The 11,214-nt window shown below is 42.1% G+C and overlaps 1 protein-coding gene across 1 annotated transcript; it reads left to right on the top strand.

Annotated features, from left to right (window-relative positions):
* Nucleotides 1-509: 509 nt before the first annotated feature.
* On the top strand, nt 510-10,775 carry LOC134010090 (basement membrane-specific heparan sulfate proteoglycan core protein-like). Its single transcript, XM_062449958.1, has 19 exons — nt 510-595; nt 812-847; nt 1,432-1,578; nt 2,126-2,389; nt 3,902-4,162; nt 4,321-4,599; nt 4,924-5,208; nt 5,436-5,711; nt 5,923-6,192; nt 6,378-6,683; nt 6,938-7,216; nt 7,312-7,557; nt 7,697-7,816; nt 7,946-7,970; nt 8,195-8,295; nt 8,969-9,040; nt 9,216-9,278; nt 9,701-9,769; nt 10,005-10,775. The coding sequence occupies exons 1-19, from the start codon at nt 565-567 to the stop codon at nt 10,058-10,060; spliced, it is 3,186 nt and encodes a 1,061-aa protein (XP_062305942.1). The 5' UTR covers nt 510-564; the 3' UTR covers nt 10,061-10,775.
* Nucleotides 10,776-11,214: the final 439 nt, after the last annotated feature.

Below are 11,214 nucleotides of genomic sequence, written 5' to 3'. Positions count from 1 at the left end.
GTGTAAGTGAAGCGTTACAGTAACAAATGCTGGGCACATTTTGAAGGGCAGTTTTTTGTCACGTGAGGATGACACACCTACAAATAAACATTAAAGCTGAAAGAGACGCAAATAGAATCACATCCTGACACAACGTTTAAGTTGATTGAGAAATATTGAAAAGTTGAAAGATTTCTTAATTTTCCTTCTTTTCTGAGTTCTCTCTCCGTCCAGTTTTACTGTAAAGAGGAAGGAACTACTGAGTTGGCCAACTTGATTTAAGAACTTTAAATTCATTATTTTATTTATTTTCATGACGTCATACTGTAGCCTCAAAGGTTTATGGCACAGTCCCTGTAGTTTCTCTCTCATTTTCTTACATTGTAACTCTTTTTCTATGTTTATCTCTCCATTCTATGTTCATCTCTCTCTTTCTCTCTCTCTCTCTCTCTTACCCTCCCCCTCCCCGTTCTCTCCTTCTGTATTTCTAGCAGCAGAGAAGTGTGCTGCCTCAGTTTGTAGGAAGTGTTGTAATCAGAATAAACTTTGTGGTTCAGAGACTCTCACACTGGATAGCAGGAGAGGATGGGGCTCACCTCACCTTGTGTGCTGCTCTGTGAGTACCCACATTCTACTCTGTTATTATGTACTCAACATGTGTGTGTAGACACACGGGGCATGTCTGTGTGTGTATCTATGTTTGTATGCATGTCTGTCTGTACGTGTGTGCGTGTGATTAATGTGTGTGTGAAAGGGGGGTTCATCCATTGTTATGTACATTTTAAAACATGTATTTGACCTAATGAGATGCTTCTCTCTGACTTGGTTGTAGTGCTGAGTGCTCTCCTCATCTCTGGAAACACTCAAGGTTGGTTGAAACACAGTAAAGTGCCGTACAGTACGATACTGGATCACACCAATAATGAACTTCTATGTCTGACTGCCTCTAAAACTTTCCTTTCTTCCTTGGCTACTGAAACTTCTCTTCCTTGTCAAATCAAATGAAACCGTTAATGAATGTACCTGGTGAGATTCATTCACTTATTTAACTATTATAAGTCCATCTAATGGCAATTCAGTATGCATAAGCCACTTTATCTCAGTATCCAGTATGTTGACCATTCACGCTGCTCATTATTCTTATTTTTATATATATTTTATTTTATATTTAAATTGTTGTATTCTTAGATTGTTTAGTTCTTAGAAATAGTTAAACTTTTGTACTTTTACTTAATTTAAGATCTGTATATATTTATAGTGTTTTGCACCTCCCTGCCACAGTAAATTCCGTGTTTGTATAACATACATGGCGAATAAACCGAATTCTGATTCTGATTCTGAGTTCATACACTTAGCTCTGTACAGGACATTGGTGGAGATCATTTGTACACCATCTGACAAGTCTTGATGGAGTGATAGGGTGACAGAGCAGTGTTGTGTGTGTTTGTGTAGAGAGACCAAAGGCTGTGGTGACCCTGCATCCTGACCTGCAGCAGATATTTACAGGAGAGAGACTCACTCTCAGATGTCAGATACAGGGAGGAGAGAACAACATTGAATGGCAATACTTTTTTAAGAGGGATGATGTATACATCGGCAGTTAAGAGTCTGAACTCAAGATAGAATCTGTTGAGGAGTCCCACAGAGGTGCATACACCTGTGTTGGTAAAGACACAAGTAATGAGAAGTATTCTGACTGGAGTGATAAAGTGATGCTGACTGTAACAGGTATGTAAGATCACCTTCCTCAGATTAGTTAATTGAGGTTTTATATCATTTCATCCAAGCAACATTAAAGGGAGGCAACGTTTAAAAAAATTAAAAAAGGTTTTTGAGAGAAACCTTCATTAATATTACATAGCTTATTATGTATCTCAGTACCTGAACTCTACAGGGCAATCTCTTTTCCAGGGCTAAACACATTGGGTCATTAACACAGTCACTAAGGTGTTCAGTAGAGTGTGACTAGGTCTGGAGCTACAGGGGTACCAAGCTAGCAGGAGGAGGAAGTGCTCCAGTCTGGTAGAAACAGTGTATCTGAAGACAACCTGACTGACTCTGGATATTCACTGAGAAGTGTTTGTAACAGAACCAGTAACTAACAGATACTCCTACTGTTACTGTCATGTGTCTTGTGTGTCCACAGCTCTGCCCACAGCAACAGTGAAGATCCTCTCTCCTCCTGCTCCTCACTATCGTGGAGACACAGTCACTCTGCAGTGCGACATATCACAGTATGAAGACTGGAACTACATCTGGTTCATAAATGGCAAGGAGTTTAACGGTTGTACTAGTAAAAGCTGCTCCTTCACCCTGGGTCATGACACAGTGACTTACAGCTGTAGTGGGAGGAGGAGTGGTCAATCCCAGACTTCACAGCAGAGTCCTGACATATCTATAACTATTACAGGTGGGTTAACTAGACTACTGACAGCATAGCACATCAGCTGATAGACCTTGTGAACATCAGGAAGCTTTCATTAACCTTAGAAACCTCATTGTCTAACCCTCCTGTTGTGTTCGTTTCTTGTTCACTACTTTTGTGTTCCTGGTCAAAAGTGACCGCCCCATTATAGCTGACTATAATTCCATAATAATCCATATATTATCAACTAATGTTGTGTAAGATCTTTTTAGCAACTTAAATTCTTGTTTACATTACAAGTTTAAACTTCTGTTTGCCATTTATGGCCTCTAGGCCTCATTGATACAAGCGTATGCAACTCGTTTTTGAGTGAAAGAAGCATAATATATGGATTATTTTGAATATGTACGCTTCGATTTCGGTCCGGTCTACCTCCTTCCAGTTGTCTTTGTAAACACGTCTACCCTTCATGTTAGTCATGTTTATGGTTTCAATGGAGGAACAGTTCCAAGCAGGATTTGATGTCATCAACCCAAGAGATGTGATCTGATTGGCCCTGGGGTCATCCTGATGACATTTTCAGTCGACAGTCGACTTCTCCTCTCAAGTGGTGATGAAAACCAGGACAAACTCCCATTGGACAGGAATGTCACAACAACCTCAGCAGGGCCAATCAGATCTTCCTCATCACTAGATTGTTCAACATCGGTCGTCTCTTCGTCTGGATCATAGTCTGTGTGTGTATGTGTGTGTGTATGTGTGTGCGTATGTGTACTCAAACACACGTGCATGTTGGGGTATGGGCGGGTAAGTGTGTCCATCTGTTGTATGGGTGTGTGCTTGAACAAAATGATATACAAACATTTTAGTCTTACCCAGTCATTCGAATGACCGGTCATTTTTGACTGGGAACACCACAGGTGTACAAAAGTTAAATAAAACAACACATTTTTATGAAATTCTGAAATTTTGTTTTTGGCTGTTTAGATACCCTGTGTGGACAAAGTCATGGAACCTTATGGCAATCAGAATCAATTAATTACATTTTTTCATAGAGAAAACTTGTAAATCGGTCACTTTTGACTGGAACACAATCTCATTTACTTAAAGGGAGACTGCATATTTTGACAGGAAACTACCAACATGATCTAGCTGATCATGTCGCACAGTACCTGTAGTGTTCATTTTTCTTGTCTGCTTCCTGTGTGTCTTTAGTATGTGTCACTGGTCCTGTATTCCATAGCAGGTCATGTGATCTGGTAGTCAGGTAAAACAGAATGTAAGTTTGTGAGATCTGTATACTTTGACAGACTAGTGATCTGACTTGTTGTCAGACGTTGCTGTAGTTTAACAAACTAAGGTGTTCAGTAGAGTGTGACCAGGTCTGGAGCTACAGGGGTACCAAGCTAGCAGGAGGAGGAAGTGCTCCAGTCTGGTAGAAACAGTCTATCTGAAGTCAACCTGACTGACTGTATATTCACTGAGAAGTGTTTGTAACAGAACCCGTAACTAACAGATACACCTACTGTTACTGTCATGTGTCTTGTGTGTCCACAGCTCCACCCACAGCAACGGTGAACATCCTCTCTCCTCCTGCTCCTCACTATCCTGGAGACACAGTCACTCTGCAGTGTGATATATCACAGCATGAAGACTGGAACTACTACTTCTGGTTCATAAATAACCAGGACTATAAAGATTGTACCAGTAAAACCTGCTCCATCAAACTGGTTCACAACAATCAGTACAGCTGTTTGGGGAGGAGGAGTCGACCCCAGGATTCACAGCGTAGTGCTATCTTATCTATAACTGTTACGGGTGGGTTAACTAGACTACTGACAGCAGAACACATCACCTGCTAGATCTTTGATCTCCCTGTCAGACACATTCACATTGTCAATATCTGGAGATCATGGAACTGTATTACTTTATATGGTATGCATCATTTTTCTTTAATTCATCTCTATTGTCCTCAGCCCTCCCTAAAGCTACTCTGACTGTGACTCCAAACCCTGTCTACCACGGAGAGACAGTCTCTCTGAAGTGTTCAGTGGAGTCTGGTCCTGCCTGGAGCTACAGGTGGTACAAAGACAGAACAGAGATCACAGTGGAGCAGTCTGGTAGACACATTATATCCCGAGACTCCCTCACCATCAGTAAAGTAGAATCATCTGATATGGGTCTTTACGGGTGTACAGGAGTGATACGATCCATATTTTCAAGAGACAGTGATTCCATCAGTATCACAGTGAAAGGTAATTTTTGGTGGTGGTGTATGTGAATGTATGTATGTGTGTAATGTTCTTGTGAACAAAATTAGTATTTTGTCATGAGAAATCCAGATGTCTTAATGTAGATGGTGGGGAAAAGTATATCCTTGTTTTTTTTTATCAAACTTGTACTAGTTATGTGACAAAAAAATACAAAATGATAGAAAATCACAACATAATTTAAGAAATACCATAATCTGTTATCAATTTATACAGCTGTGCCAACGGCCACACTTCAGTCGAACCAGACAGACATATGGTTTATATGGTTTGCATCATTTTTCTTTCATTCATCTCTGTTGTCCTCAGCCCTCCCTAAAGCTACTCTGACTGTGACTCCAAACCCTGTCTACCACGGAGAGACAGTCTCTCTGAAGTGTTCAGTGGAGTCTGGTCCTGCCTGGAGCTACAGGTGGTACAAAAACAGAACAGACATCAGAGTGGAGCAGTCTGGTAGACACAGGATATCTGGAGACTCCCTCATCATCAGTAAAGTAGAATCATCTGATTGGGGTCAATACAGGTGTAGAGGAGAGATACCGTCCAGATCCATATCCACATTACAGAGTGATTCCATCACTATGCCAGTGAAAGGTAATCTTTGTTTGTGGTGGTGTGTCTGTGTGTGTGTATGTATGTGTGTGAATGTATATATGTGTGTACTATTCATGTAAATTGTTAGTATTTTGTCATGAGATATCCAGATTTTCTTACTGTAGATGGTGAAGGGAAGCATGTCCTTGATGTTTTTCATCAAGATTGTGAAGAAAGAAAACCACAACTTCATTTTCAGAAATATAATGTTTCATCAATTTATACAGATTATATGCCAACGGCCACACTTCAGTCGGACCAGACAGACATCTATACAGGTGACAGAGTGACTCTGACCTGCGCTGTGGAAGGTTCCTCTGGGTGGACGTTTTACTGGTACAGACACACCACAGACTCTGACCCTGTGACCTCTGCTGATGAGTCAACCTACTCTTTCACCCCTGGAAGTGTGTCAGAGGGGGGTCAGTTCTGGTGCAGAGGGGGGAGGGGTTACCCAGTATTTTACACCCAGTACAGCAGCCCAGTCCATATTAATGTTACTGGTGAGTCTAGTACAGTTTCTCATCATACAGTGTAATATGTAAAATGTTAAACTATATGTAGTCTAATAACGGACATCATATAATTGTAAGAAACGGTGATATTCATTTATTTGAATTGTATTTTATGAATCTCTAATTGACAGTATGGTGATAATAATGACTAATGACTTTTGTCTGTAATGCTGTGTGATCTTGTTGTGTGTTTGAACAGCGAGGCCCTATGCTGTTGTGACTCTGAAGCCCAACTGGAGTCAGATATTCAAAGGGGAGAGTGTCACCCTCAGGTGTGACATACAGGGGACAGAGGACACAGACTGGGAGTATGAATGGTGGAGACCTGGGGTGTCCATGACAAGATGGACAGAACAGGAATACAAGATCATCAGGGCTGAGGAGTCTCACAGTGGTGACTACAAGTGTAGAGGTCAACATGGAACAGACCATTCAGAGTGGAGTTCTGTTGTCAAACTGGGAGTTAAAGGTAAGTGAGGTACTATCACGTTCATACTGTATCAGTTGAGTATATTCTGACTAAAGAGATGGTTAAACTCTGACACAAATGTAGGTAAATACGTTTAGTCAGGTTTCAATGATGATGATTAACACTTTAAACAAACATAATTTGCCACGTTGATTTTCAAATGTATTTACATCTTGTCATCCCAGATCGTCCCCAGCCTGTCCTGAGAGTGTCTCCCTCGTGGCGGAATCCTGGAGACTCAGTGACTCTGAGCTGTGAGGTTGGAGACTCATCTACAGGCTGGAGCTTCTTCTTCTACAGAGCTGCTCCCTCTCTACCAGACCAGCCCTACTCTGTAGAGCTCCTCTCTGACCGTGAGCAGACTACAGGGAACTCCTCCACTCTGCAGCTAGCTGCTCCCTCTCACACAGCAGGATATATGTGTAGAGCTGGGAGAGGAGAGACAGTCTACTACTCTGACTACAGTAATCCACAGTTTCACTGGTCTGGAGGTAAGTTCATGCTTCTGTGTTTGTGTGTGTTTGTCTGTCTGACCAGACGTCCATCTGTATGACTCACTGGAGGGCTGTATTCAATTCTCAAATGTATTTTCTCTCTCTCTCTCTCTCTCTCTCTCTCTCTCTCTCTCTTTCTCTCTCTCTCTCTCTCTCTCTCTCTCTCTCTCTCTCTCTCTCTCTCTCTCTCTCTCTCTCTCTCTCTCCTCCCTCTCTCTCTGTCTCTCTCTCTCTGTCTCTCTCTCCATCAGATCCGCATTCCTCAGTGTCTCTCAGTGTAAGCACCAACAGATCTCAGCACCTCGTGTCTGACTCTGTCTCTCTGAGCTGTGAGCTGAAGGGGAACTCTACTGGATGGACACTGAGGAGGTACACAGGCAGAGAGCTGTATACTGTGTGTTCCTCTGTCAAGGGATCAACTACAGGATCCACCTACAGGATCCAGTCCTTAAACAAAATTCACAGTGGAGTGTTCTGGTGTGAGTCTGGCTCAGGAGAGTACAGTAACGCTGTCAACATCACAGTACATGGTGCGTTCATGATACTTGATTGACTGATCAGTGTTCATTTGGAATATCTTTTATTAACATGACATTAAACTAGATTGAAACCTCCTGATTTCCAGTTGTCCCTGTGATCCTGGAGAGTCCTGTTCACCCTGTCACTGAGGGAGACTCTGTGACTCTGCGCTGCAGACACAAGACTCCTCCATCAAGCCCCAAGGTAGACTTCTACAAAGATGGTAACCTGATCAGGAATGAGACCACAGGAGAGATGACCATCCCTGCAGTATCCCAGTCAGACGAAGGCCTCTACAAGTGTACATACTCTGACAGGGAAGAATCCCCACAGAGCTGGCTGCTGGTGAGAGGTGAGTCGGCGGTTTTTGAGGGAATCTGTTTGAAAGTCTGTCATTTCTAAGTCAGGTCGTTCCAACAGCAAACACGTTCAAGTATAATGTTCCTGTACGTCTCTCCAGCATTAGTGAAGTGTTGTGTATGTCTCTCCAGGTTCTGTTCTCCCCTATTCTAACAGAGAAGGAGCAGTAGGATTGATGGAGGGTCTGGTTGTGATTGGTGTTTTACTGTTTCTCCTCATACTGCTGTTACTAGGCTGGCGAAAGTTCAAAGGTGAGAAGGTTGATAAAACATATTTCTCCTCTTCCTGGTCCGGTGATTAAATACACAACCTCATTTGAACCCCATCAATATCATTTAGAAAGACTGTAATTGAAGCATTAAATATGTTTTGTGTTGCAGGTGCTCAGTCTAGTGCGGCATCTATGTGAGTAAACCACCCATCTCTCTCAACCATCACAGCTGACAGAGAGATGACATTTGTAGACTAAACTTTGTTTCCTCCATAGTTGGATCACTAAGTTAGACACTAAGACTCAAAAGAAAAGAAACCAGGGCAGCATAATATCTATAGGGATGTTTTTATAGTCTGCATTATAATGTGACGTTGGTGGTAATCCTCACCTCTTATTCTAATCATTTTGTTTATAGATCCTCCCAGTCACAGAGCACCAATCATGTCTTAGATAGGGTCCAGATAGCCAATCAGAACCAAGCTCCTGGTGGAAACGCCCTTCTGCAGCATGGGCAAGGTCAGTCTTAACCAATCACATTCTCTCTACATATGCCATACAGAATGCAGTGTTTTAGATTCCACAAAAAGAACAATTATCATTCAAGAATAGATTTTCCTCGATTTGTATATCTAACTTTCTCCCTACTGACCAGCAGATGGCCTCGACAACATATTTTACACACTTGTTGTAACAACACAAACACACAACATAAACACACAACACAAACACACAACATAAACACACAACATAAACACACAACATAAACACACAACAAAAACACACAACATACTCAAGTGCATCAATGTGAGATATAATCAGTATGATGATGTGATACCTAGTAGATGGTCTAGTCCTACTGGTACCTCACTGCCAGGACAGTATGATGATGTGATACCTAGTAGATGGTCTAGTCCTACTGGTACCTCACTGCCAGGACAGACCAGGCATCCTTCAGGAGGACGGGGTGCAACATTATCAATCATTTTAAACATCAGAAACGGTAAGGAAGCCTGTGTGGAACAGTTGACATGAAGATGAGAGGCGTCTCACTGGGAGGAGTGGACTCCTCCAGTAACGATCCTGTCACAAAGCGTCATCTATGTGTTAGTTGTCATGAGTTCCATGTACGAATCCTGTCCTAGTTTCACAGCAGAGTCACTGTGGTCTGTGTGTGCTGTTCATGCTCAAGGTGTGGAGGCTGGACCAAGTGACGTGACCTACGCCCAGATTGAGCTCAAAAAGATGAAAAAAACGGTGACAGGTGATTGTAATCAGCTGTTTCATACAGGTGCTAGTATCACTGTTAACAATCTGTCTAATACAGTTTGCCAATTATCTACCTTTTAGCATTACATACACCTGATGGTCTATTTATAACACGTAGCTTCTTGTTTAAAATGACAGTTTGTTTTTTACATGTTTATGTTGCTCTTTAGGAAAGCAAGCAGAATCAGAGGAAGACACCATTTATTCCAAGGTGGCCACAGGACCTCCCTCTGGTAAGGCTGTCCTCCATTTTCTCAACAGAAGGCAGAAACAGAAGGACATGAAGAAATCCTGTGCGTTTACACAATGTCATTTTCACTGCCAGAACCTGGAAATAGTGATGTCATATCCTCCGGTCGCCTGAGTCGTGGAGTTAGATGCAAGGGTCTTGGTGTGCTTCAGTTTGTCTGACATAATGATATCACCATGGAGACGTGATACATAATAGACAAGCAAAGTGTAGAAATATAATGCAAACACCACTTTATCAAGCACATATCAAAGACCAGTCTAGAGTAGTTGTCCCAGCTCCAGAGCACCAATCTTGGCTCAGATTGGAAGCAGGCAGCCAATCAGAGCCCCGCAACCAGTCTTTTAGCCAATCATATCGTGGCCCATGGAGAGTGAGTGTTTTGTTTCCTGTGTTGGTCTGTAGGTGGCGCTGGAACAGATGACGTGACCTATGCCCAGGTTGACTTAAAGGGCAAGAAAGCCAAGAAATCAGGTGATTACCCCTCAGTTCTCTCCTTTACAACCCTCTCATCCCTGACAGTGAGAGTTGTGAATGGGTGAATAAAGTGAATGAATGAATGAGAGAGAGATAGACACCTACCCTATCACAACTTAGGGAGGTAACAGAGAAGATTCATATACTGTGAAAAAGAAAGACTACTACTATTATATTATTTTTACATTCTATAAAAAAATATATTCTTGTTAAGCAGCTCTCTGTCCTCCAGACATGTTGACCACCAGGGAGCCGGATGCTGTCTACTCTGCAGTGAGGACAGGGTGAGGGGTCCTCCCTGGATGCTGTCTACTCTGCAGTGAGGACAGGGTGAGGGGTCGTCCCTGGATGCTGTCTACTCTGCAGTGAGGACAGGGTGAGGGGTCCTCCCTGGGACCTGGCGCTGAACTCCTGATCTGAGTCTGATCTGAGTCACTGTTGACAGTCTGTTTACTGGCGTTTTGTTGTCATGACAGTGTACGTGTCTGTGTTGAGGTAGGTTTTTTACACACAAAGACAGGTACATATTCATGAACCGACACGTCAGGAAATGCACTCACGTATACACATATAACACGCACACACACACACACACACACACAAACAGACACATACACAGCTGTTTGATGTGAATAATAGCTTAGCCACCTGTGTGATGTAGCCGCTTAGTGTAATGTTTAGTAATTTGGAGGATTTTATGCAACTCAATGAATTGAAAGTGTTTTTATCCTATAGGTGTCTTCATTTTTATGCAGCATTTTAAAACATGTTTTATACATACAGTTAGTCGATTATTTTTGGATATGTGTTGATAGAATATTCTTAATGTGTGCTTTTTTACTGTCCAGTTTAATGTATTAGTAAAACATTTATTGAACCTTCTACATGAATTATTTCAAGTTCAAGTTCAATGCCTGCACTGGTCTAAAACTTGACAAGATTAAGACACACCTCAAGTTTGTGTATATAGTTTATTTTCCTCTACATCCAGATTTTTGAAAAGCAAACATTTGTAATTTGTCAATTAGTTTACTTTTAAATAAAAAAACAGTTTTAACAACTTAGTATGAAGCCATTTTCTATAACAACCAGTAGTTTTACTGCACAGATGAACACACTTTGTTAACTTGGACTCAGTCATCCTCACTAACTTCTACAGATGCACCATAGAGAGCATTCTTACTGGTTGCATCACAGTGTGGTATGGGAGCTGCACAGACAGGGACCACAACGCCCTAGTACATAGTGTGGTCGGTGCATTTGATTCATGCCGCCTGCAGCCCGGCTGACATGAAGCAGCCAATGGCATTCTCAGCTTCAAGGCAGCCGGCTGCAGCTGGCTGTCAGCGCCGCCGGCGCTGCATGAAGTCGAACACGGCGAACAACAACATCAAGTGGTGTTGCTAATTTGGGTTCCTGCTGCACATTCACATGAAGATAAT

The sequence above is a fragment of the Osmerus eperlanus genome, chromosome 23 (assembly GCF_963692335.1).
Source record: "Osmerus eperlanus chromosome 23, fOsmEpe2.1, whole genome shotgun sequence".
Lineage (NCBI taxonomy): Eukaryota > Metazoa > Chordata > Actinopteri > Osmeriformes > Osmeridae > Osmerus > Osmerus eperlanus.
This window is presented reverse-complemented; position numbering and strand designations above follow the sequence as displayed.

What these genes read in the sequence shown, in the direction of transcription:
- LOC134010090 (XM_062449958.1), top strand. Translation starts at nt 565, where the DNA reads ATGGGGCTCACCTCACCTTGTGTGCTGCTCT. An exon ending in CATCTCTGGAAACACTCAAG is followed by an intron (nt 848 to 1,431) that starts GTTGGTTGAAAC and finishes GTGTTTGTGTAG; the next exon opens with AGAGACCAAAGGCTGTGGTG. An exon ending in CCTTCTGCAGCATGGGCAAG is followed by an intron (nt 8,296 to 8,968) that starts GTCAGTCTTAAC and finishes TTCATGCTCAAG; the next exon opens with GTGTGGAGGCTGGACCAAGT.